General features: G+C 57.0%; 3 protein-coding genes across 4 annotated transcripts in view; 1 reads left to right on the plus strand and 2 right to left on the minus strand.

The window, feature by feature from the left end:
• Positions 1 to 9,628, minus strand: part of ARMH3 (armadillo like helical domain containing 3) — a 133,969-nt gene extending 124,341 nt beyond the window's left edge. The window contains exons 1-4 of one of the 2 annotated variants that reach the window (XM_062580480.1): positions 9,586 to 9,628; positions 1,333 to 1,444; positions 712 to 768; positions 444 to 590 (exon numbers count right to left, since the gene is read on the minus strand). In XM_062580480.1, coding sequence (XP_062436464.1) covers positions 444 to 590; positions 712 to 768; positions 1,333 to 1,434 — 306 coding nt within the window. In that variant the 5' untranslated portion in view covers positions 1,435 to 1,444; positions 9,586 to 9,628. Of the gene's footprint in view, positions 1 to 443; positions 591 to 711; positions 769 to 1,332; positions 1,445 to 9,050; positions 9,072 to 9,585 lie in introns of those variants that run through there. The other variant, XM_062580481.1, reaches the window with a different exon arrangement.
• On the plus strand, positions 8,331 to 13,805 carry HPS6 (HPS6 biogenesis of lysosomal organelles complex 2 subunit 3). The gene is made up of 2 exons (XM_062580402.1): positions 8,331 to 8,336; positions 10,094 to 13,805. The coding sequence occupies exons 1-2, from the start codon at positions 8,331 to 8,333 to the stop codon at positions 12,674 to 12,676; spliced, it is 2,589 nt and encodes an 862-aa protein (XP_062436386.1). The 3' UTR covers positions 12,677 to 13,805.
• A 3,605-nt stretch (positions 13,806 to 17,410) lies between these two features.
• On the minus strand, positions 17,411 to 25,325 carry LOC134142855 (prominin-1-A-like). Its single transcript, XM_062580403.1, has 22 exons — positions 25,187 to 25,325; positions 24,861 to 24,922; positions 24,424 to 24,629; positions 23,717 to 23,837; positions 23,547 to 23,610; positions 23,240 to 23,329; positions 22,833 to 23,023; positions 22,632 to 22,706; positions 22,346 to 22,409; positions 21,949 to 22,108; positions 21,404 to 21,556; positions 20,781 to 20,904; positions 20,511 to 20,596; positions 20,193 to 20,277; positions 19,910 to 20,053; positions 19,531 to 19,602; positions 19,151 to 19,240; positions 19,002 to 19,055; positions 18,816 to 18,896; positions 18,606 to 18,674; positions 18,431 to 18,520; positions 17,411 to 18,287 (listed from the first exon to the last, which is right to left on the minus strand). The coding sequence occupies exons 1-22, from the start codon at positions 25,314 to 25,316 to the stop codon at positions 18,171 to 18,173; spliced, it is 2,328 nt and encodes a 775-aa protein (XP_062436387.1). The 5' UTR covers positions 25,317 to 25,325; the 3' UTR covers positions 17,411 to 18,170.
• Between the last annotated feature and the right edge of the window lie 735 nt (positions 25,326 to 26,060).

Raw genomic sequence — 26,060 nt, forward strand, 5'->3', positions numbered from 1 at the left:
TTAGGATGCTACCCAGCAAAGACAGTCTCCTGTATAAATACTAAATTCTCCAGAATTTTATTTAATTTTTTAACAACATTGCAATTCAAAAATAGGCTAAAAGGAGGAAAACAAGTGAAAGCAGAAGGTAGACAAAGGTATACAGAGTAATACTGAGCCATAAAACCAATAGTTTGTGATATGAACAAGCCCATCTTGTCCTTCCATTCCCATCCACTTCATCCTGCAATAGCAGGTCCTCTTAAAGTTTTGAAACAAGCTACCGTTTCTCAAAGACTGAAGCAACCGTAATTGTAACCTCCACACCAAATGACTAGCAACTACTCAGCAGATACCACTTCTCTTCACAACTAAAGAAATAAGCACAAGATGCTTGATACCATCAGCAAACATACTGGCTCATCAGAAGCAGAAGAGTATTCCCTGTATCTCAAGTCTGGTACCTGTAGTGAATTGACCACTCTGATTGGGTGTTCCTCACTCAGTGCCTGGATGCAGTGCTGGAACAAGCAGTTGATGTTATCTTTTATCTTCATTAACTCTTCCCCATCCAGGGCCTCCAGCTTGCCTTCTAGATATTCCAAGTTGACCTGTCAGGTTAAGAAGCAGTTCATGCACATTACACAACTGCTGACAGCTTAGAAAAGCAAGTCCTTGCACTGACAGTCAAAACAGCAGCAGCAAATCAGAGGATATTCATTTTTTTGTTACCTTCATGAGGAACAGCTCTTCCCAAAACCTGGGGTTGCATTTACTGGGGTCTTCGGTCTAAAAGAGAAAGGAATGGTCATGAGAGAGAAACAGAAGAAACCAAAACCAAAAAGTTAAACAAAAATTATCACAAGTAGCTCAGAATCCGAATCATTTCTCCAGATAACACAAGTGATCTTACAGTACAGAATATTATCTGCACAGATTCCTAGAAGTGGAATAACAAATAGAAGCAGCTCTCAACTGGGACACCTCTCTATTTTTGTTTTTCAATAAGCAGTTTTTCCCCCTAAATTAAACAATGTCAAAATAGCTCTTGTAACACTCCAGGACCCTTTTATCTATCCTCTTACTGCATACATCTTCTGTCTCCCAACTCATTAAACTTCAAAGTCATGACTTCCTTTAGATCAGAAACAGTCCTGGTGGACAACAGGACACAGTGAAAATAAGAAAGAGAAGTAGAGTGCTCAGCATGATAGCAGGAGAGCCTGAAGTAGATACTTACACTGTATGATACCTACCTTGCAAGAAGAATCTACCACGCAGAGCCTTCAGCATAAATTAAAACAGGAAAATTTAACACAGCACTTGCAAAACAAGAGGTGCTTGAGTCCTTACCATGAAAATCTCATCATACATTAACACAACTTTCTCTTTCAACGGCTTCCTGGAGGCTGAAGATTTCCGGAGCAGCCCACCTTTCTTCTCTGTTTGGGCCATGCTGTATAGCCTAAAGATAAGAAAAAAAAAAAAAAACAAACAAAAACCCCTGAGAAAACTTAAACTTTTTTTCAAGGCATATCTGCCATGTCACAACCATGAGATTTATTTATTACACTAAAACACTAATAAGTCTCTCAAAAGTTGGAAGCAGCAGCTTTAGTAAGTGTACCAGATAAGAAATCAAACCATAGGTCATGTCTGGTCCTATATCCGATTTCAAAGAAAGATGCAAAAGTCGAACCACAGGCAGATATGGAATAAGCTGCTTACAGATAAAATTTCTTCTTAATCCTACTCTGCTAGAAGTCAAATCATAACTCAGAGCAAGACATATATATATATATATATATATATATATATATGTACGTGTGCGTGTGTGTATGTGTGTGTGTGTGCGTGTATGTGTGTGTGTGTGCATATAAAATCCCACTGTATGAACTGTGATGCTTGTTATCAAATGGATACCCAGTCCTTTCTGACGCTGATCAAGTCTCAGGAATATCTTGTGACAAAGAGCTCTTGAAACTGTTTGAAAAAAGTCTGTTTCATTTGCTGCCTACCAACACACTTCAAATTCTGCCTTTGCACTCTGAGGCTATGTCCAACAGCAGGAAGCATTTGGCTGCAAAACCTCCCTAAAGCACTCCAACCACTCTTGCTCATCCCTACTTCTCTACCTTGACACTCCTCAGCTGTGCCAGGTGCTCTACAAATCAAGCCAGAGAAGTGCCCCAGCTTCAAAAACATCATGTTTGGTTTAGGTTAGGAGGAGGGTGGAAGAACACAGAGAAAACAGTGTGCAGGAATGTTTTTAATCAGATCAGTTCCCTAGTCCATTTCACAGAAAAGGAAATTTTCTAAAAACAGGGTTGACTAAAGTTAAGTAATTGGTGCCTCACACTCACTGCTTATCCATTAAAAAAAAAATCTAAGAAGTATTGTTACTATAAAATGAGATGTTAATTAAACAAAAAGCAACAGTCATAGCTTTAGTCCTGAACACTCCTACAGTCAAGTCATTGTAGGGCTGAGAGAATGCATCACTTTCAACATACTCTCAATCCAGTGCTGCAACGTACATCACCAGTCTGATCTTGTAAATATGAATTTATCTCCAATCACAGAATTCTCTGGCAAGCACCACAGCTTTAGCAGGACTCTCACCTGCTCTATCACTGCAGCAGCGTCATAGCTACCCAGCCAGAAGGGAATGTCATCCCCTCTTATATCCCTGGACCAGGCTTGTATCCCTGAGCACTCAGCCTTTCTCCCAGAACTCTAAGGTAATACATGGCAGCAGCATATCTCAGGCAGAGGTCTGACTTAAGTCATGCTCCAGAAAAACAAGGGCAGACACACAGGGCTGCTACACTCAGCCATGCTAAATTATGCATAGAGAGGTAAGGACACTGCACTCTGCCTCTAAGACCCCAGAGCTTTCAGAGTTGGCAGCCATGGAGACAGCTTTGGATTTAGCCTTCATTGCAGACTGCCTGAACCTCTTCCACAATCACAGCACATGCAGATCCAGCTTTCCCTCCAAGAGCAGGTTCCAGTGACTAGTGAATGCCAGTGCCACACCTCCCCCATATTTCTTCCATTGCGGACAGATTTTGATCACCTTCAGACTACAACTGTGCATCCAACTAGGATACCCAGGCCCCCAGAGTCTGCTACATGTTATTCAAACACCCATCAGTTGAGCCATAAATCTCAATTTCAAATGGCTTTGGGGCTGGAGAATTGGTGCTGCTGCAAAAGGCTCTACCCTACTGTGAAGGGCAAGAGCAGTCTGGATGGGAAGGCAAAGGGTGGGATAGAGAGCAGCAGATCTCACACTTGAAAGTCGGGATTTATAAGAAGGGGAGGAGGTGTCCTCTCTTCCAGCCAGGAAGGGAGGATGCACAGCTGGGTGGTAAAGGGTTGTTTTGTGTCTGCAAGGGTGGAAATGGAAACAGTCCCAAGAAACTCCATCAGAAGCAAGCTTAGGAACTACTGCACTGTAACCTTATATGATAAGGAAAGTATTTCTCTAGTCTGCTAGGTCTGTATTTCCAGTTAAAATGAAGAAAAGGTTTCAGTCTAACATAGAGAATACATTATTCAATCATCTTGATAGCTTCCCTTTTACAGACTTTAAGTTATTTTTAAACTGTCATGGGAAATAAGACATTAATTGGAAATAGAGAGAAATCTATTAAAAATCAAATCAAGAACAACGTCACTTTTAGCCTAGCAAGATAAATTTTGCCCAAAATTGTACAAAATCATCTTGCAACTAGAATTGTAAGTTTCTGGGCAGCCCCCAGCCCCAGCATACACACACATCCATCAGTGTGCTTCTAAATGGATTACTGCTAATGAATCCCAATGTCAGAACTAATGAACTAACTAGCAGGGCTTCTAGGTCAGTGTTCTCGTATCAAGTTTGTGTATGTACAGGAAAAGATCGATACACTCTGCCTACACCCTAAATTTCAGAGATATGACAACATGTTTGAATATTTTTCCTACACTTATAGAAAGACAGAAAAAGTCTAAATCCCACATTATAAATAAACACTTGATGTTGAGCAAGCATCAGAGGGACTACAAGATCATGTGAAAATTCTCATCTCTGTCAAACTGGGAATTGGATTCAGGTTCTCTCAGCCTGAGCTGCACAAAGTATGTACAAAGACGACTGCTAGAGGCAACGATTAAATAATGCTCTTGTTTATAATTTGCTATTCTACAAATAAGCATATAGAGGAACAAGAGGAGAAAAGTAAAAGTCTCCTTTCATACCAATGCTTTATTAGACTGTGCTGATTTCATGACCTGTGATGATCAGGCCTGTACAAATGGCTTTTTTCTTTTCACTTTATGCAATTACATTGCCCAGATGTCATGAAGATAGAAGCAGAAAACTGCATTTTGCTGAGAGACCTCTTAGTCTGTTGCAGAAAACACGAGTTAAATGCACAAAATATTTATAGAAGTTATAGAAACGTCACGTCATGAGGCCTTTATGACATTTTATGAAAGCAATGAGACTGACTATTGTTAACAATTATCCTTTAAATGCATCACAGTTAAAAAGTTTCAGTACATTTTCCACATTTCAGGTTCAAATGGATAATTTATTCTATCAATAGGTCAGCTCCATTAACACATGCTGCTAAATGAATCCAGCCATAGCCAATGCATAGGAACACTGTCCCTCAGGGACAAGAGAAGAGTATGCATGTGAATTTTTAGAACAGTAAGTACTTTGCTGTGGTGCAGAAGGTCCACAATGCTTCATCTGGGACTAAAAGAAACCTAGACAGAGCTCAGCTCTTGGCACCTCAAAGGCATGAAGATAAAAGCCATGGCAGACAGGAGTTCAGGCAAAACTCTTGCCTTATCTGTCATCAATCCCAGAATCAGCTGATCCAGTCAGAAGCAAAGGAATGAGCATATCAAACGATCCACTCCCTTCCATTTCATTCCAAAAGTCACAGCAGAGATTCAAACCAAACATGTGACATTCAGATGAACACATCGCTATTGACTTCTGGTTATAATATCCACAGAAACAACAAAAGAGACATTTTGAAACTGAGGTTTACTCACACACTTAAACACATTCAAAACTGTGGTTTGTCTACACTGTCACTCAGCTCCCTTAAAGACTTACCATTGTGTAGGTCTCCTTATGATGGTGAGAGTATTATTGTAAAGAACACTAACATTAATGCATATCTAACCTACAGCAACACGAGGATTCAAAATCTTATATTCCTCTATTTCTTGCAGGTATGCAGCTTGTCAAATTTAGCACTAGTTTTAGCTTTTTCCCAGGCTAACAAATCTGAATGCTTTCAAGTTTGCAGATGTATACACACAACCTCTATATACAGCAAAACATACATACATTATATATATATATATATATATATACACACATACACACACACACACTTTTTTCAGAATGGACTCCTCAAACTATACTGCTACACTGCTTGGCTAATTAAAGAGAAAAGAAATAGATGGAATAAAATAGTATTTCCATATATTTACTTGGCAAACTATTTATTCTATATCTGAAAAAGGTAGTGCAAATTATGTGATACACATTAATCTGCCAATGCCATTAAACAAGTCCTGGACCTCAGTCAATGATAAAGACTCTGAGTAGGAACAGAGATACTAGTGCTCTTAGAATCCAGTCTCTCTTCACTCACCATTGCTGATGAGACTGGACTTACTTGTTTAAACAATTTCAAGGCTAGTAAATACTTCCCAGCCACCAACTGCAGGTACCCAGTGTCCTAGCGTGAAGACACTTTGCCTTTCAAGTTACTTTGCAATTTTCCAGAAACAAGTCTCACATCTGCCGTTTTCCTGAAGATGTCTCTCTGCCATCACCATCCCTTCTCCACCCTTCAGTTACATTTGTTCCTTTGAAGATCTGGTCTGTACAACATGGAAACTCAGCTGTTATGATGTTACTACAGAGATGTTTATTTGCCAACAGCTGCATCACATAAACTCTCTATCCAAATGGAGTCACATAGGCCTTGACACTACCCAGACTAATGGAAAACACTTAATTTTTAGGACTGACATTTGACTAACAGTAAGCTGGCAAAGGGGCTGAAAAACATTTTTCCCCTCAACAGGAGGAGGTAGAAGGGACTTTCCTCCCGAGTCACAAGACAAAGGTTACAAAAGAAAAGCTAGTGAAGAAAGATAAAAACCTTTGAACAGAAAAGGACTGAGCAAGCACAAGCTTGTAGTCAGAAAGTCTGGTTCAGCTACAGAGTACAAGCTAAGCTGAGAGATTCAGCGCTGAGAGAATTTTATCACAGGTTGCAGCAGAATAATCCTGGACTCCTCTGCAGACTTTCAAAGAGAAGAAAAAGGACAGGACTGCTGTTTTGGCAGCAGCAATCATTTACGACAGCTTTAGAAATTCAAGCTACAACCTGAAGGACATTTCTACTAAGAAGACTTTACCTTTAAGTTTAAAGGAAAGTTGTTCATAATTTATCTAAATCGTGAGAGAGGAGAACAAACCTCTGCTTAAAGTTAACCTATGGCTTCTAAAGTGTTCGTTCTAAACCGTAATCCAAGTAGTCACACATCTCTTAAATCCTAGGAAAAACTTGCACTTAATCTATGGGGTGAATCTGCAGAATCAATACCAGGTCCACGCAGTTAAATCAGCTTCCAGCACTCATCTACCACAGTAAGTGATGAACAAACTGCATCCTGCACATGAGTTTAGGAATCTCAACGCATGGATGGTGCCTTGATCCAGTCCAAGCTCCAGTGTTAAAACCTCCTGTTAGGTGGTAATGATCACCTAACAGCAACCTACCAGAACAGCAGTGAAGACAGAGGAGGAGAGCAAAGAGCTAAATTTTGTCAAGGCTTTAGATAACATCATGACCAAGTTCCTACTCTTACATTTCTGCTACAAGACCTCTTGCAGCTTATGATCTGCCAAATCTTACCTTCCTGAACCCTCAGCTCCTCCTGTTGACAACAGCACTTTTAAACACAGTTCCTTGCACTTGTACAGCAAGGCCACCTTGCTCTCATCTAACATATCATTCACATATTTTATTTCATCACTAACTCCGCTACTCACACACATTACATCCAACCTGTGGATCCACATCAAGATTATAAGCCCTGATCTAATCAGACATGTAGCAGCTGAAACACAGTTACGCTACTTTTAGATTTCGTTCATTCTTTACAACCTTATTTGTCTACTGTCCATTGGACTTAAAACTGCTCAGACTGCATCTTCCCACGCAACTGTAAGGTGCATAGCCTACCAGAAAGGGGAATGCTTAACAGCAAGAACATGCAAGCCTTGTGCCAACCTAGCAAAAGTTCCAAGTGCCTTTATGAAATATAAAACAAGAAATCAATTCAGAGGATGTGTTTATGACAAACTCATGCATCCTACTTCTTTCTCCACAGTATCAAGTAATATCTCTAGCATAGTCTCAGTACATTTATTTTTACCAGCAAGTCCTCCCGTCCTGCGCAGAGCAGTAGAAGTATATGTGCTTATACCTCATACAATCTAGTTACACTAACATAGACCTATTTTCTCTCTTTGAAAAACAGGAAGAGAAGCTTCCTAGCACAGATACAGCAACAAACTGTTTCCTACTACACCTGCTGTTGCAATGATATAAAAGAAAAACATGCATTTTCAACACTTCACCCTAACTGTCTTTCATTTCTATCAGGCCAGTTAAAATAGCACTCAGTCCATCAACTTCACACCATCAACTACTTAAGCTTCTTCCTGTCAAGTCCCTCTAGACATCACAAGCTTCCTCCCTTATCTGTTCAGATCATTTTTCCAGCTATTTTTTCATTTCATCACACCTCCTTTTTGCATCCCTGGCTACACTGCTCAGCTCTCACATCAGAAAGTCTCTTTGGATTTTCACTTTTCAAGCTCTCCAAAACCCAATCCACCTAATTCACCATGAAATACTCCACACCTAAGTGCTTATGCCACTCAGATCTTTTCAGATGCCTTCCTTCCCTGTAACCCTCCTCTCCTTTTCCCAGAGCTTCAGCTGGCTGTGTTCCAGTGGTCCAAGGTCTAGGCTAGATACAGCACAGCTGTGTGACCTTGGCTCCAACTTCCAAGGAAACTGCTAAGTTCTAAAAAAATCTGCACAGTAGAGTCTCGCAAAATTAGAAAGGTAAAACTGCAGAAAGGAAAGGGTTTTTTGAGACATGGATCATCAGCAGTTCAGGTATTCAAGGGGGGGGAACACATGGAAAGGTATAAAATCCTGAAGGAAAAAAAAACAGGGACTCAGAAGACAGCAACTCAGCAACACAGAGCCATTCCAGGAAGCAGCAGAGTTTGACCCTTCCACTCCTGAAGGATGCCTGTATGGCTATCCGATAGCTCATGCTTAGCCTAGTAGCTTGCTAAATCCTCATTGTATCTTTTGGGTGTACAACTTAAAAATATGAAACAGTTATTGACTAGCATATATCATGCCTGCAAAGTCTCTTTGCACAGAGAAGAAGATGTCTAAAGTGGCACAGAGAGCAAGTTATATTGTAGTTACTGGAAAGCCAACCTGCTATCCTTTTTGCTCCTGTAATCCCATTTAAAATTCTTTTTTGTTATACTTCCTACAAGAGGTGAAACAGCTGATGCACTGTAACCACTGCATACCATAGTGATCTGAATTATCCTACTGCTTTTTGTATTCCACACAACTCTAAAGTCCCTGGGCAAGAGAAAACTTTCTTACAGTAACACAGTCAACAGGGTTTTGACTGAGACTGAGTTATATAGCAAACTGCTTCTGCCTTTACCATTATAAGCATAATAATCTGGTGTTACTGTTTACTGCCCTGTTTTGCCTATACAACTGTTTGAAAGGCCATGATGTGAGCTAGGTAACAATGATCAGCAATAGTAATAATAAAAAAACTCCCATTAATTTTCTATAAAGAGTTATGTTTAACTTAAACCATTTCAGCAACCAGTTACCAGCATTGCCCAATAACAGCTGTATCAGCAAAACCAAATAGTTAAGCAACTGTGGTCTGCTGGAACCCGTATCAACTGAACTACTCCCAAAGGCACTCACAGAATATAGCCAGGCAGCAATAATACATTATTCATCGCAGCAGCGCAGTAAGCAGTCACAGACAGGCCTGAAAACTCCTCAGGCAGCTCACTACTGCAGAACTACCACCGCACGAGGCAAGTTTCCAGGAACCAGCAAGGCCGCGCTCAGGAAGGCGAACGGAGCCCCCGGCACAGCACGCTCCGCCAGAGACGCGGGCCCACGGAAGAGGCTATAGCGAGCAAGGGCTGCCCCCATACCAGAGGCGCCCGGAAAGGATGCCCCGCACCCGGGGCTGCTGTCACCCAGCTCTGCGTGCCCGGGAGGGCTCCTCACAGCGGGCACGACCCCCGCGCTGCAGCGGGGCAGCGCCGGCAGCCGGAGCCGCCCGCCCCGGGGCAGGGCTGCGGCAGCTCCCGCGCGGCCGTTACAGGCGGCCGTTACAGCCGTTAAGGAGGGGCCGCCGGGGGCGTGGCCTGCCCCAACGCGCCGGGGGAGGGGGGGGGGGGGCGCGACCCTCCCTCTCCCTGCCCCCGCGCGCTGCCCCAGCACTCACCTGCGGGCGAGCCGCTCCCCCTCGCAGCGCGCAGGCGCTGCGCCTGCGCCGCGAGCCCGGCGCCGCCGCGCGGTCCTAGCGCCGGCCGCGCACCAGAGCGGGGTTGGGGCGGGGGGGGGGGGGGGGGGGGGGGGGGAGTGCTCCGCCCATGGGGCCGCGCTGCCGCTTGCCTGGGGCGCGGCGGAGCCCCCGCGCGGGGCGGGGCGCTGCCGCGGCCGCTCGCCTCAGGCGGGGGCCGCCCCCCCGCTCCGCTTCCCCCCCCGCCCCGTCCCCGCGAGGAAGCGGCCCCGCTGCGCGCAGCCTCCCGCCCGCCGCCGCCGCCGCCCCGCAGGCTCTAGCAGGGCCGGCGCCGCGGGGCCCGGCGCCCGCTGCCGCGGGGGAGCACGGCGGCGGCCGCGGCGCGGAAGCGGAAGAGGGGCGGCGCGGCTCGGCACGGCGCGGCGCGGCGCGGCGCGGCTCGGCTCGGCTCCGCCCGGAAGGCCGCCGCCGCCGTCTCGTGATTGCGCAGCGCCGAGCCGCCGGCGGCCCTTCCCGGCACGGAGCCGCCGCGGCAGGTAGAGGGGGTCCGCGGCGAGCCGCGGGCGGCCGGGGCCGGGGGCGGGGGGCCGTCCTTGCCCTGCCGCCCGCCGTTGGTGGCCGGGTCGGGCGGCCGGCGGTGAAGCGAGCCGGGATGCTGCGGCAGGTCTCCGACTTCAGCGACTTCAGCCGCGGCCGTGCGCTGCAGGAGCTGCTGGGCCAGGCCGAGGAGCTCCGCGGCGTCCAGCGCAGCCCCGACGGGCGGCACCTCCTGGTGCTGCGGCGGAGCCGGCCGCGCCTGGTGGCCTTCCAGCGGCAGGGCGCCGGCCTGGAGAGGAGCTGGCAGCCGCCGGAGCCGGCCCTCGTGGGGCTGCTCTTCCTGCAGACCGCCGCCGCCCTGGGCTCCTGGGCGCTGGCCGTCGTGTGGGAGAGCGGCCGCACCGAGGTGTGGCGCTTCGCGGCGGCGGGCTGGCAGCTCCTGCAGACGCTAGAGCTGTGCCAGGGTGCCCGGGCGCGGGTCGTCTCCGTGTGCGGCCAGGAGGCCAGCTTGGTGTGGTGCGAGGAGAGGCCTCCCTTGGGTGCCCCGTCGGACGTGAGCAAGTGCGCCTTCAGGTTCTGCGTCTGCACCCGGGCCCTGGAGGTGGGGGAGCAAAGCGTGCGCTTGGGCACCGTGAGGATAGTCCTGCACAACAGCCCTGAGTACCAGCTCCTCGCGTCCCCCCAGCACGTCTTCCTGGTGCCCGCCTCTACCAGCTTTGCTACCATCTCCAAGTTCCTGCTCATCTGGCACCCTGAGGAGTCAAAGCTAACCATCACGGCCCCCTCTGCAAACTTCATCTTCAGTAAGGTGCTGCGCTCCAGCAGTGAATCAGACTTCAGGAAGCTCCTACTTGGCTTTGTGGGACTTCTCTCAACCCTGGCACCTCTGGACATTCATACCTCTGCCTTGTCCAACCTTGGGGGGCTGCTGCTGGTGAGCACACAGGGCACTGTGAACATTGTAGAGCCAGATGGGACACAAAGACATGTCTTTGACCTAGAGGGAGGTCCCTTGGCTCAAGGAGATCTTGTCCAGCTGAAGACCTTTGGTAATACGCTGGCCTGCATGCTCTCTGGTGTCCTCTACCTCATTGACCAGAACAGCGGAAGGCTCATAGAAAAGAAGATCCTTAGCATGAAAAAGGTGCATTTCCTGGAGTCCCCAGGAGAGGAGGACAGCATCCAGCTCCTCACTCAAACTGGCATCTACAGCATCAGCTTCTCAGTCCCTGAGGACAGCAGCAAGCCTGAACCGTGCCTGGTGGAGATGGTGTTTGAGGAAGCCTGCAGATACTACCAGAGGAGGAGCCTCAGCAGCTCCAAGCTGACAGTGGAGAAGCTGAAGAAAGGGGGCACATTCCAAGCTCCTGTGGCCCTTGCTGCCATCCTGCAACATAGCCTCCGTCAGAAGGAGAAGCCAGCCCAAGGCCTCCAAGACACTTACGCCAAACTGTTGAACACAATGAGCCTGGAGCTGCAGAGCTACCTGAGCTTGGAGCTCCTCAAGACCTGTGTGGTAGGTGCCCCAGAGAGTGAGGTGGAAAGCTATTGTGAGGAGCTGGTGGAACAGGAGGTCAACCGTGTTCTCCACTCTGACATTGACAAGGATAACTTGGTGTACCTGAACTCTGTCTTCACCTCCTTCCCCAAGGCTGCCTGGAAGGCCACAAGGAGCTGCCTGCAGTTGCAGCAGAATGGGGACGGCCACTTGGTAGCCAGGGCCACTCCAGAGGTGTGGAAGAAGGTCCTGGGAGGGCCACAGCAGGAGGAGGTGGGTCTGAATGGAGTGGTCCCACTCTTTGAGCTCATCTGCACCTCCTTCCTGAGGTTCAAACCCAAGTTGCTGCCCAGTTTTGTTGAGCTGACCCAGGAGTATGTTAGCATCTCTTGGGCGTACAGCAGCAAGGAGGGCCCAGAGGGCCGGGTGCCACTGTACAAGAGAGCACTGGGAGTCTTGGCCCAGAAGAACAAGCGCAGCAAGGCAGATGATGAGATGGAGCTTGAACTGCTGCTCTGCAGCAAGAGGCCTAAGGCTGTGCTGCAAGCTGTGCACTTACTCATCCGCCTAAAGCGGTGGCAGCGGGTGGTGGAGGTTGCAGAGAAGTTCTCCAAGCTCAGCCCCTTGCTCAACAAGGAGATATTCACCACACTGCTGACAGAGTTTGCCCAGCACCGGGAGCTGGACCCGTACCTGGACAGGCTGTGGCCTCTGTGTCCCATGGAGCTCACCGCCTCGGACATCCTCACCATCATCCTGCAGCATCTGCCTGTCTCCCAGGAGGACCCAGTGCCCTTCTCGAGTGAGGAGACTCAGCTGACTGTGGGCTTGCTCAAACCGCTGCTGCAAAGGGTTGTGCAGCGTCCCTGCATCCATGCTGAGATGTACGCAGACGCTCTGCAGAGCCCTACCTTCCCCCCTCCCACCCCACCCAGAGAGCACAGGACCCCTCCAAAGGCAGTGGCCAATGATGCCCCTCAGCCAGTTGAGCCAAGGACTTCCTCTCCCTCAGCACTGGCACAGGGTGACACTGTGTGAAGTGGGGAAGCACAACCAGATCCCAACTGTTGGGTACACGAGGAGGGGAAAGCCGCATCCACCCCAGGAAATCCTGCCCTGCCTGGGAGTACAGAAACCTGCTCTTCTTGAGAGCCTCCCCGTGGCAGCATCTCAAACAGCCTGTGGGATGATCGGGGTGGCATATATCATGTATAGCCATGGCAGGCTTTATGGTTACGTCCAGCAAGTGCAATTACATGTGCCCCAGTGGAGGAGCAAATGCTGGTGCATTTGCAGATGAAAGCACTGGCCACACTGCAGGACTGAGCTCAAAGCACCTTGTGTTTGATTTGCTTGGCTCCTTTATAACTTCAGTTCTTATTTCCTGATCCTTTAGGAGTGGTGGTGGAGGGGTGGGCAGAGATGAACACAGTCTTTCCTACTGATTCCCTGCTCAGTAGGTGGGGTGATGCTTCCAAGCTCTGCCAAGAAGAGACTGGGCATGATTTTTTTGCCGTGGGGTCGCCCAGTCTTGCTGCTCTGGGCTTGGTTAATTGCTAAATGTTGATGTGGAGCTGTGTTCAGCTCCGTGATGCTGGGTGTCCCAGCACATGTGCCAGCAGCTGCAGCACTCCACACTCTGACTCGCTGCAATTCCTCTGGGATCAGTCCTGGAGCTGTGACTGATTGCAGCTACTTAGCTGAAGAGAGCAGCCTAATTCCCTTATCTCTCTATCCCAGCTGGTACCCAAACTCTCTTCTGAGCTGAGAAGCTGGCAGCAGCCTGTGCAGGCTTGAGGCTGGCCCTGCCTCTCCCTTTCCTCTGTGGAAGCTTGGACTGTGCTGCAGGATGCCAGACCTTCTGTTCCCCTCTCTTCTACCTTTGCCCTTTGCACACAAAGGAGCCTTGTCAGGGTTTTCTGGCTCATATTGTGCCTCTGTTTGCGAAGTCAGTGTAACTTGAGAGTAGTCATGCAGGAAGATTCAGGTTCCAGCCTCTCCCCAGTGTCCACTGCCTGCTCCTGCCTCCTTGGGGAGAGAGACCCCGCTATGGCTTTGCCTCTCTGTGTGGGGCCATGATGTGAAGGTAGCTGCTGTCCCGAGGAGCTGTTTCTTGTCTTGCCAGGCTGGTAGAGCCTGGCTGGGATGGGACAGAAGTGCATTAGTCCTCTTGCAGGGTGGGGGGGGGGGGTGATTAAGTACAGCTGACATGCTTATTTTAAAAATAAAAGTTCCTAACGCAGTGCTGGGGCAGTGGTGAGTGTTGTGAGGAGGCAGACCCTCAGCAGGAGGGCAGTTTCGTTTTGCTTCTAGTGAAGGGAGGGGACAGATTCACTCACCATGTACAGCCCAGCGTGACTCGCTGCTGGTAAATGCTGAGCCTGGAGATTCAGCTGTGCCCAGCCAGCCCCACAGCACAGCCCCCTTTCCTCTCCGTCACTCAGGTGCTTACCACTGAGGGGCTACAGATGGAGGACTGCACTGGTGTGCAGATGACCCAATTTCCAGGGAATGGTGTGTGCCACAGGGAAGGGGAATCCCAGGCAGCGTGCAATTCAGCAAAGGTGGGTCAAAGTCCCACATGTTGTGGAAGGAAGGAGACCAGCATGCATGGCCTGGGGGTCTGCTCCCTTCCCCTCTGCAGCCCCCAGGCCTTCCTGGCACCATCTGGGCACGTCATTTCTTGGGCGGGGGGGGTGTGGCTAGCCCCAAGATTTTATTGGAGAAGGGAGGATTTTTCCCAGAGCTGCAGCTTGTCCCTTTGCTCCTGGCTGGAAAACCAGCAGGCAGCACTGGGCTGGCTCCCGTGGGAGACGGGTGCCCTGACTTCACTGGGCACATGCTGGCAGAGCTGCTGTCGGAGGGATTCTGGGCTGCCAAACTGCTGTTGATGCGCTAATGCCTTCCCCAAACAAGAGCTTGGCTGCAGAAAGCCCCTGTGGTGGAATAAACTCTGGCAAAGAGGAAGAGAAACTGCAGAGACAGTTCTCGAGGAGACGGACGGTTATTGATGAAACCTTCCTTATGCTGGGCCTTGTGCAGCGGCCACGTGGTGCTGCGGGTTTCCCTGCCATGCAGAGGAAGTGGATTCTCGCAGCTGCCGCTCACGTGAGCGAGGGGAGCCTGGCATGAGAGGAGAGCTCGCAGCATCCCGGCAGCGGCCGCTGCAGGCATTTTGCAACAAGCCATCATCGTCTTTTCCTGGAGCAGCTGCTGCTCCTGTCTGACGCTGCTGCAGCTCTCACCTGCCTCCCAGGGCCCGTCAGAAGAGAGGCGGGGGGGCTGAGGCCGCTCTCAGAGCCACGGCTCCGGGGCCAGGCTGCCACCCTGAGCGCCACCTCCCAGCCACAGGCTCGTGCAGTAATTTTTTTTTTTTTTGGGGGGGGAGGGGGGGAGAGATTTTCGCTGCAAGGGCTGGGCTTGGAGGCACGCAGCCAAGCTGACGCAGCAAACTGGGAGGGTCGAGCAGGGAGGAAGAGCCAGTTCTCTGAGGCTTTCGGCCTCTGGCTTTGGCTGGGAAATCCTCAAAGGTCCCTGCTTTCCAGTGCTCCTGCTGCTGAAGGAGAGGCCTCAGCTCGAAGATGAGCAGAGAAGGCGGCAGGGAGCCGAGCGGAACGGAGGAGGCTGTGCCCGCAAAGCGGGGCGGCAGGAACCGAAGCCTGAGGCAGTCCTGCGGCACCAAGCCACAGCGAGCGAGGAGGAAGTGGAGGATGCTCTGCGGTGGGGACGGCCTGGGGCTCAGGGATGGGGAGTGAGCTAAAAGCGCCACCATAACTTGCATGGTTGAGGGTTCAGGGAGGAGGAGAGCAGATGAAAGCAGAGGGTTAAAGGTGCAGGGGGGACTTAAGAGCAAGTGGAGACAAAACTGAGCCAAACACTATCTGAGGAGGTGCCAGGAAATGCCTTCCCAAGGAATGGGAAGGGAGGGTACCCCTGGGGGGGAGATGGGACTGACCCCCCATAGGCAGATTTAGCTGGGTGATAGGAAAGCGTGGGGCTCAGCAGTCAGGATGGATGAAGAGAGTGGGAGCTAAGGCCAGCACAACTTCAGATGACTCCTGAAGGGAAAAAAATAGAGATTAGATCTGAAGGCAAATGGAAAAAGTGATAAAGCAGATGTACTTATTGGAGGATGAGCTGGCCAGCTCAGCCTCATCGCTCAGTCTGATAAGACTTGGATTCAGAATGAAGGAAATAAATGAGTCAAGCTGCTCACGTACGCCTCTTGCGCCTGGCCCAGACTTTGGGATGGCCACAGTGCTTAAGCCAAGGAGCAGCACGACAGCAAAGCCTGCAGCCACCCTTGCCACGGGGTCCAGAGCAAATGCAGCAGCCGTTCACCCTTGGTTCATCCGTGGCCATCGTGCAGCTCTCAAGGGCTGGCCCTGCGCAAGGGGTAAACACAAGGGCATCCGCGCTCTCTGGGCATTTTAAACCGGTCCCAGTGAGGCTGAGTGTGGCGGACTCGGCTGCATGGGGCCCCTCTGCCAGGCCCTGGCAGTGCCAGGCAGGTTAGCGCTCCCTTCGCGGCAAGGGAGCTTCTCTCCCAGGAGTCCCCACATGACCACAGCGTGCGCAGGGAGGGAGGTGCTGGCTGCAGGCACCCCAGGAGCTTACTGGAAACCTGCAGATGAGACATACCCGAGCATTCAGGGTTGTTGGAGGGTCCCAGCACTTGGTCCTAGCATGTCAAGCAGTGAAGTCTTCTGCCCCAGCCAAGCAGCGGGGCAGAGCAGCGCTTGCCTGGCATCACCGTCACCGATGACGCCCGGCAGCTGCCCCAGGTGCATAGCCAGGCAATGCTGTGATCGGCTGCTGCCCTGTGCCTCTAGCCTGGGAGAGCAGCGTGCTGGGAAGGTCTCTAAGCCTCCCGTGTCCTGTGGTTCTGGCACCCTGTCCCCACCCGCTGCGTAGCCCTGCACCCGCCCAGGTTTTGCTGTCTGTGCATGGCTGGGCTTTTGCAAACACCCCTGTGGCCCCTGTACCCGCACTGTCCGACCCCCACCCTGGGCAGCCTGGAGGAGCAATGCGGCCTTGCAGCTCACTCCGCTCAGGGGTGCGGGGAAGTGCCCAAGTGCTGGGGATAGCGTAAGTGAGCAGCAGGCTCTTGGCAGGGCTTTCTGCATGGGAGGAAAAGACAGCCACCCAGCCCTGGCTCGCGTCTTGGGGCCCAGCTTCAGGCAGCCTCATCCCAGCCGCTCTCTAAAAGGAGGGGCCATCACCGCAGCAGAGCGAGAGCAGCACAGGGCTGCCTGGAGAGGGAAAGCCTTCCCCAGCGAAGGCTCCAGGGAGCAAGGGCTCCCCACGAGGCCTGGGGCACCTCAGCAACGCTGCCAGGGCCCAGAGAGCTGGCACCCCTTGTGCCTGGACATGCACTACCTTTCCACCAGGCTCTTTGCAAGCAGGGCAGCCAGAGCCTGAAGGGCAGCAGCATCTGCCCATCCGTCTCCGCACACCCCAGGTTTCAAACCCCTCTAACCACGGCCAGAGCCAGAGACTGAACCAAGGGTGCAAGCACGGACAGGTGTGCGAGGCCTCTAGTCTCAAGCCTAGACACAGATCTAGCAGTGTGGAGACCTCCCCTGCAGCCTGCCATCATGTCCCTTCATGCCCCAGAGCCCCGCTCTGCACACCAGTCCCCTGCCTGTGCCCCTGGGCCCTTCACCGACGTGTCCGAAAGAGAGCCATCGCGTGCCTCTTGCGCACACATAAACACATGCCATTTATTTTTTGACACCAAAACCATCACAGCATTGGAAAGAGTCAGGCTCCACTCAAAAATAAATAGTCACATCGCCTGCAGAGCAAGGCGCCTGGCTCAGCGGGTTGCTGCTGGCCGGTGGCACGTGCCGCAGCAGCGCGAGCTATGCCGGGCCCCGGCAGCCCGGCAGAGGGGGGGCTGGCAACGAGGGCTGCCGTTGCAGCACAGCATGTCCACGCATGCAGCACCGCGTGGCCAGGATGAGCCGTGGCGGGAGATAGCTGCTCCCTCCTCTTCCCTCCCCAGGGCAGTGATGGGGGGGGGGGGCAAAAACCCGCCTGGGGCTGCGCGAGGGGCAGACCCCTCCCCACGCCCAAACCTGGGCATTGCACTTGTGCCTGATAGCTGGCCTCAGTGCACTGTCACCTACTGGGAAATGGGTACTGGGAAATGGGGAGGGGGGTTTGGCTGGGGAGGGGGTCCCAGCCTGCTCCCCAGCTCCCGGGGGAGGGCGCAGCAGGTGGAGCAGTCGCGTCCCACCAGCTGGGGCGCCCGGCCTCCTCCGTGCGTGCGCCGCGGGCGACGGGGGCTACTTCCCCCCAGCCACCCAGGGCGCTTGGAACGAGTCCAGCGTGGGCGCCCTGCAAAAACACGGTCACCTGTGTCACCCCCCAACACAGCGGGGGGCAAGGGGCAGCCCAGGATGTGCTGGAGGAGCCAAACGTCGGCCCAGCAGCGCAGCCCAGCCCTGCAGAAAGCGGGGTGCTAGGCAGCACCCCCAAATTGAGGGAGGTGGGGGGGGGGCTCCTAGAACCGTTATGGGCGGTCTCCTCACTCGTAGACGTCGGCGACGTCCATCCGGCGGTAGAACTTGGCGAGGCGCACGGTGAGGACGATGCTGGGCAGCAGGAGGAAGGTGCACCAGCCCAGGCTGAACCAGAAGGCGTTCTGGGCGCGAGCGGGAGCCGTCAGGGCCGAGGCAACGCGCCAGGGACGGGGGCGCGCTGCGCCCTGCCTGCCCGGTACCCCTCGCCCTGCGCCCGAGGGCGACGAGGGGACCTGGGTGCCACCCGCGCCCGTGGCCTCCTCACCACGGAGTCCAGGATGTAGTCGCAGGCCACGGCCTCCACGCTGTCCAGGGTCCGAGCCACGGGCTTGCACCGCGCCACGTCTCTCGTCAGCTGGGGACACGGCAGGGCCGTGACACGTCAGGGCTCCCCAAGCCCACCCAGCCCCCCGGCCCCCTCCGCTGCCCACCCCACTCACGCCGCGCTTGGCCCAGGCAACGTAGCTCTCGAAGAAGCCCAGCAGCTGCTGCACGAAGGCCTGCGTCTCCTTGCGGGGGGCAGAGAGGGGACACGCTGCACCCCCGGCCCACGCTGCGCCCCACGTCCCCCCCCACGGGGCACCCCCGGGCGAGGGGGCGCCTCCCGGGCCGGGCGAGCGGCTCCGAGCCCCGGGGCGGAGGCGACTCACGCTCGCGACGACGCTCGCCGTCTCCCTCCCCAGGGAGGCCTGCGTTCGCTCGACTTCCTGCAGCGTCGCGTTGGTCCGCGCCTGCCGCCAAAGCCGCTCTCAGCAGCCCGGCGAGGCGAGCGGGGCTCTGCCAGCCCGCCGGCGCCGGGGGGCCGCGAGGGCGCCGGGCCCCCCCGCGCGGCTCACCTGCAGCCCGGCGGCGTGGAGCTCCACCGCGTAGATGTTCTCCTCCAGGCTTTGCTGGGGACGGGGCGAGACGGGTCAGCGGCGCGGCCGAGCCAGCGCCCCGCGGGCAGGGTCCGAGCGCGGCGGCACCCGGCCCCGGCGCGGCTCACCAGCAGCCCCGAGAAGCTCGCGTTCATCTCCCTGTCCAGCTCCCTCAGCTCCCTGGCTTCGTCCTTCAGGTCCTGTTTTGCACCCGTGTCCTGGAGGAGATGTGCTCAGCAGTGCCCATGTGGTGCCCCGGTGTGGGGTTCCCGCCCCACCGCGGGGGTCCCTGGGGCAGCACCCACTGCTGGGGGGCTCAAAGGGAACTGGGGGGCTGGGTGCTGGCAGGGCCCCATAGCAGGCACCAGCCTGCTCTGGACAGCGGAGCCCAGTGAGGAAGGAGAAGGACCTCCTCTGCTCGAGGTCTGCAGAGGAGGTGGGCAAGGCCTCCAGAGCAGCGGCTTTGGGGACAGTGTGGCTGCAGGCCCAGGGGGGCCTGATCTCTCACCACTTGCTCTGCCAGCCGCTCCAGCTCTGTGGCCAGATCCTGGAGGCTTCCATGGGTCACGCTCTGATCCATCTGGAAAAGGCAGAAACAGAGCCATGAGACCGAGGGGATAGGCAAAAAAAAGAAGCTTTACCTCCACGTACTCCTACCCCTGTGGGGCAGAGAGGAGCCGGGAGCTCCTGGGTGCAGGAGGAGGTATCCAGTTGCCCCAAAAGGTGTCATGGAGAGCAGACTCAGGAGCCTGGTGCAAGGGGTCCCCAGCAGCCAAAGGGAGAAGACACTGGATCCCAAGGACCTGCTCTGCCCCCAAAATAGGCCACCCTTGGCCTTTGGGGCTGCCCTGGCACTGCTGCCCATGACAGCGCCCCACGGTGCCCACCTGTGCCAGGCTGTGGGTGAAGTTGGGCAGCTGTCCCAGTCGGCTGGCCTTCAGCAGCAAGTCCTTCTGGCTCTGGCTGAGCAGGGAGATGGGACTCAGGGTGATGTTCACCTCCTCAAAGGCCGCAGAGATCTCTGTGGTGTACTGCCGGGGCAAGGAGGGATGTGACGCAGCTCCCAGTGCCAGTCCCACGCTGTGCCCCCAGGCTGGCTGCCTGCCCCCTGCCCTGCCACTGGCCTTTTGGGGCACCAGACCCAGCACAGCTGCCTCCACCCATGCTCACCTGGCTGATGTTCAGGAGCTCGTCCAGGGAGACCTGCTGGTCGAGGTGAAGCGCTTGCCACAGGGCGGTATTGTCCTGGCACTGCCTGCAGGAAGGGGGCACAGGGCAGGAACCGGGATGGGTGAGTGCTGACCCCCAGCCCTCCCAGGAGCACACCTGCATGCACATGGGCACATCGCACCTCACTCCAGCCCCACGCCCAGGGCCTTCCCACAGCCAGGACAGGCTGCGCAAGCTCCCCCCATCCTGATGGGCATCTCATAGCCCTGAGCAGCTGCATCGCTCCCCAAAGAGGAGACACCTGGGACCGGGACCAACCTGTACAGTTCTGAGATGTTTGTGTTGCCCACACCCAGCACCTGTGACAAGTTGAAGCTGGAGATCAGGCCAGGGGTATCAAGAAGCTGAGAGCAAGAAAAAGTAGAGAGAAACTAGACTTGGTGCCCTGCCTCACATGAGCACCTCCATCCATACATGACAGGGTAGGATGCCTAGGAAAGGTTTCCCGAAGTGGCCAGCATGGCCTCATTTCCACCAGCAGCCCTCAGCCAAGGTGCCCATTGCTCTGGGCAGGGGTGGTCAGCTCACCTCAAAGAGCTGCTGGTTGTGCAGAGACTGGCAGAAGAGCATGTAGATGTTCCCCCCCAGCACGAAGGGGGCCAGCACGAAGAGCATCAGCAGCCAGGAGAAGAGGAAGCTGAAGCCGACTCCGCTGCCAGGACAGAGGTGCAGTCAGAGCCCAGAGCCCCGTGCCCAAGCATTGGTGCCAGCTCTGGGTGCAGCCCCACACGCCCGTGGTGGGATGGACATGGAGAGCACATGCCTAACCCCACCCAGCCCAGGTTGCCCTCAGTGCTGTGACACCACCATTCACACAAGTCCATCTCTACTCTGGAGACCAGCCAGGCTGTACCCTAAGGCTCAGCTGCCCTGGTGGCTTCCTCAAGCTTTACAAGCTAGCACCCACCAGCAGAGCTGCAGGAAGCCCGCCCACATCACCAGCCTTGCCAGCGGGTGGAAAGGGCTCCACCTGAGCGTCTTTCACTAGCACCTCATGTTTACCACCTGCACAGCAAATTGGGGTAGGTCATTCAACCTCAGTAACTGGATCATTTTGGAGCTTGAGCAGCCCCGGGACAGCCCTGCCTCTGCACCCCCTCCCCATGTGCACCCTCAGCACCGGGGAGGGAGCCGCTGGCCCAGCTCCTCACGCCATGAAGAAGTTCCCGCTGGTGTTGGAGAGGCAGCCGCGCTCCGTGGGCAGCACGGCTGCCTTGAGGCCCAGGGGCCCCAGCACCAGCCCGAACATGTTGCAGATGACCACGAGCAGCACCAGGCAGCACAGGAGGATGCACACACTCCACCTGGGGCGAGAGAAGGGGCACGGGTCAGGTGGCAGGACCGCGGCAGTGCCCTGCATCTCACCATTGCTCTTTGCAAGGAGGAAAAAAACACCCAGCGCTGTGCCAGCACCCACCAAGGTGCTTCCCCACCAGGGACTTCCTCAGCCACGCAGAGGCAGCCCCCCGGCAGGGAGCAGGCAGGGGGGCAGCTGCAAGGCACAGCCACGGCATGGCCATCCCCCCGCCGCAGGGCTGCAGGGACAGGGAGTAAGCCCCCAGCCCCAGGAGGACGGATTTTGCAGCCAGCCCTCTACTCTGACCACCCTGAGCCCCTCCGGACAAGGGAGCTGAGGGATGCCAGACTGGTCCTTGTGGGGCTGAGCGGGTGCCGGGGGCAGCAATTCCTTGCCTACCTGAGCTTCTCGAAGGCGGTCACTGGCTTTCTGTATTTCTCCAGTGTGGACATGGTGTTGTCCAGAAAGGCCACGCCACTGCCCTCCAAGGCCTCAAAAGGGAGGCGCTCGGGCACGTTGCTGACCTCCTGCCTGATCTGGCCCAGCTGGTCCTGGGTCTCTGCAGGGACAGGGAGGGGTCGGTGCTGCAAGCCGGGACGCCAGGAGGAAGGGGGAGGAGGTGGCCGTGGCCCGGAACGGGGCTGCCTGCAGCAGCATGGTGCACGGGGACGCAGGGACAGCCGGGGCGGCAGCAGCAGGGTGGCAGCAGGGCAGATCACCAGGCAGGGGATGGGGCAAGAAAGCCAGAGGAAGGAGCCACCAGTGCCAGGCACACCGGGTGCAGAGCCCCGCTCACTTGTCACCACGTCCCAGGACTGCTCGTGCACCTTGTCAGCGGTCTCGTTCAGCGTGCGGTTAACCTGCGGCCGGAGGGGGACAGCGTACAGCTCGCATCCACGCCGGAGCCCCGGGCTGAGCAAGCCCCCAGCCCGCGGTGCCCGTCAGCCCTTCCCTCCATGCAGGCGCAGCGCGCTGGAGGCAAGGCCTCCCGCCGCAGCACTGCTCCCGCTGCGCGCACGCCGCAGCGCCAGGAGCACCCCGCCTGGCCCCGGCCCTGGGCCTGGGCGGGAGGGACCTGTCACCTTCTCCAAACTAGCCACCAGATTGGAGCCGAACACATCCTCCAGAGCCTCCAGCTGCTGGTCCACACTGGGAATCTGGGGGGGAAACCTTGGGGTAACGGGGGGTGCGGGGTGGGCGCCGGGCCCCGCGCAGCCCTGCGGACAGCCCCGGGGGGTGGCGGGACGCTGCAGTGCCTCTCGCAGCACCCGGCCCCTGCTCACCGCGCTGAAGTTGGCCTTGAACCCGAGGCCATCCAGGGAGACGTTGCTGCAGGGGCGCCCGCAGCGCTGCAGGGTGCGGTTGATGCTGTCCCGCAGGTCGGCCACCCGCCGGCTGTAGTTGCCCTGCAGCTCCTCGAGGCGCGAGCTAGCGCTGTCGATGCCGCCGAAGGCGACGGCCAGCGTCTCCAGCTCTGGGGGAGACCGTGAGCGCTCAGCAGGGGCCTGCCCCCTCCTGGCCATTCCTCGGGGACCCCCCAAATTCCCGGCATCTCTTGGTAGGCCCCTTCCCCGGACCTGCCGGGAGCTCCCCAGCTCTCGGCCCTCCGCAAGCCCCCCGAGCCCCTAGGGTCCCCACGGAGGGGGGCCAGCTGCATGGGCACCGGCGCCCGCGGGAACAGGGCCGCTACCTTCCAGCAGGCTCCGGAGGGCTCCCACTGCCTCGTTCACGCTCCTCCTGATGCCGGAGACGATCATGCCGCCCAGGGTGGGCCCGATGCCTGCGGAGGCGGGAGGGACGGCGTCAGCGCAGGGGACCCCCCGGCAGCGGGACAAGCAGCCCGGCTCTTGCAGGGGAGCAGCCAAAAGCAGAGCAGGACCCTGGAGGGACCCCTAAATTCACTGCTTTTAGGGGTCCCTGGGAGAACAGGCTCAAGTCGCCTGGGTCTCATCCCCACGGGGTCAGCAACCGCGGCGCCCCTGCCCGTGCACGCTCACGCTGGAGGCTGGCGTTGGCATATCCCAGCGGGACCTCGCTTCTCGCCGCGATAAAGCTGATTTGCTGCAGGGACGGAGAAGGGGCGTCAGCGCAGGCTGGCGACCCTTCCCCACCTCCAGCCCCATGGACTGCCCTTCCCGGGGGTCCCAGGGCTCCTGCCCCAGCGTGCCTCGGGGATGGAGGCCAGGTAGGTGCGGAGGTCGCCCGCGGTGGCGTTGGCGTTGGGAAAGGCGTCGCTCACGGCCTGGGAGAGGCGGGTGTTGCTGAGGAAGGTGCAGATGTTGCCGGCCCTGCAAGGGAAGGGCGGCGGGCTCAGCACGCGGGGACCACCGTCTTGGTGCTCCTGGCACCCTCCAAATCACCCCAAACTGGCCCGGAGTGGGGGAGGGGGCCTGCAGGGACCCCCATACGCAGCTGAGCCCCACCAGAGCCCCGCAGCGAGCACCTTGCACGCAGCCCGGGGCCGGAGAAGAGGGACGGGGCAGGGCCTCGCTGGGTGGAAGATCCCAGAGCCGGCACACAGCAGCTCGCACCCGCTGCCCTTCCCGCCTCGGCGGCGGCAGGGAAACGGAGTCCCCGGCAGCGCCCCGCTCGCCTCCCCCCCCGGCCCTGCTGCCGGGGAGGCTCCGTGCGCCGCCGGAGCTCCCCACCACCCCGGCTTCCTCCCCTTCGTCCCGCCGTGCCGGGATTCATCTGCTTCGGCACGCGATGGCAGCTTCCCGGTGCAGCCCGGGGCCGAGCGCCGGCGGTTCCAGCCACCCCCCCATCCCGTCCCATCCCGTCCCGCGGGAGCCTCGCAGCCGGCGGCTCCCACCGCAAGCTGCTCCGCGGGTCGCCCAGCACCCGCTGCCGCCCCCCTCCCCACCCAGCGCTCACAGCAGGAGGGTCGAGACGAGCAGCACAGAGGCGTAGAGAGCCCGGCGGCGGCAGCCGCTCCGCCGGCTCTGCTTCTGGTACATGCGGCCCCCGCAGTTCCCGCAGCAGCGGCAGCAGCAGAAGCAGCATCCCGCCAGGGGCACGAGGATGATGAAGAGGAGCCCGATGGCCGCGCAGACCAGGAAACCCAGCTCGTAGCGCAGCAGCTGGGAGGGGGAAGAAGAGCGAGAGCCCACCGCTGGCGCTCTCCCCCGCGACGGCCCCCCATGCCCCCCAAAGCTCGGAGAGTCCCGGCCGGATGGGGGGACCCCACGGGGCGGGACGGGGTTGACGTGGTCTCCCAGGGTTGCACGTTTCCCTCTGCTCCTGGCCGGCACCCGGAGCTCAGCCGCGGAGCAGCACCCGCCGGTGTGGCCCCTGCCCTCGCCGCCGCTCACCTCCTGGACCTGCTCCCGGCGGGACTCCTCGCTCGGGGGCTGCCCCAGCTCCGCGATCAGCCCTGGGGACGAGCGGCACGGAGGGCCGTCAGCGGCGGGGCGGGAGGACGCGCCCCAGCCCCGCCGGCCACCTCCACCCGCCGCCGTTTCCCTCGCGGGGCCTGAGCCCCTCCGGCGCCCTGGGGCTCCGGCAAGGCCGCGGGGTTGCTCGCGAGCAAACGGGCCGAGCCCCCCGCGCGAGGAGCGGCCCGGAGCCAGAGCGGGCGGAGGAGCGGCCGGGCGGCCCCCCGCTCGCGGCGGAGCCCCCCGCGCGGCCGCGCACCCACCTGCGGGCAGGCCGTTGGGCTGCACCAGGCGCAGGAAGCCGTGCGCCATGCCCACGAGGCCCGGCGTGCTGCATCCCGGCGGCGCCGGCCCCGGGCCGTACGCCGGCTGCCACACGTCGCCCAGCTCCATCCCGGCGCCTCCGGCGGGGCTCCCAGGTGCGGGCGGCAGCCGGGAGCGCCCCGGCCGGCCCTGCTGCCAAGCAGGAAATGCAAGGGAAAAAAAAAAAAACAAAAAAAAAACGGCCACCTGTCCCTGCTGCCCGGAAGCGAAGAGCTGCCGGAAAGCACCGGAGAGGCACGGCGAGCCCCGGGGGCAGCAAAGCGGGGGGCAAAGCGGGGGACGGCCCGGCGGGCACGCCGCGCTCGCCCCGTCCCCCGGAACCGCCGCGCGCGCCCGCCGGCGCAGGGCACGGCCGCCCGGCACCAGCCCTCCCCGGCTTTACGGTTTGTTTAAGTTTCGGCCGCAATTACGGGAAAAGCCGGCGGCGACGCCGGCATCGCCCCACCCCGCCAGCGCCCCGCCGCCGCTGCTCCCCGCGCCGCCTCGGGGTCGCCGCGACCCCCCTCCCTCCCCTCCCGGCCCCCCGAGCGGGCTCCCCCGGGGCGCGGGGGGAAGCGCTGCCGGACAAAGTCCCTTCCCCGGCAGGCTCCCGGCCCCGCAGCGCCGATCACCCGCCAGCAGCCAGCTCCCGAGTTACTGCTCAACTTCCCGGGCCGCGAGCGGGAGCAGGCGTCGCTGCCGGCGGCGGCCTCGCGGAGGGAGGCCCGGGGAGGAGGCTGCCCTGCCCCGGCTGCTTTCCTCCCGGCTCGGAGGAAACGGGCAGCAGCGTCCGAGGGGCTCCCCCGCGCGGCACCCCGCACCGATTCGGAGCGG

This window comes from Rhea pennata, chromosome 7 (assembly GCF_028389875.1).
Source record: "Rhea pennata isolate bPtePen1 chromosome 7, bPtePen1.pri, whole genome shotgun sequence".
Taxonomy (NCBI): Eukaryota; Metazoa; Chordata; class Aves; order Rheiformes; family Rheidae; genus Rhea; species Rhea pennata.

Bases quoted from the DNA above. Each gene is read 5' to 3' on its own strand.
- LOC134142855 (XM_062580403.1), bottom strand. From the start codon at position 25,316: ATGGAGCTGGGCGACGTGTGGCAGCCGGCGTACGGCCCGGGGCCGGCG. The intron at 20,054-20,192 runs GTGAGCATGGGT...TTGCCCCGGCAG, and splicing joins AGCTCCTGAACATCAGCCAG to TACACCACAGAGATCTCTGC. The intron at 18,897-19,001 runs GTGAGCCGCGCG...CTTTGGCGGCAG, and splicing joins TCCACGCCGCCGGGCTGCAG to GCGCGGACCAACGCGACGCT.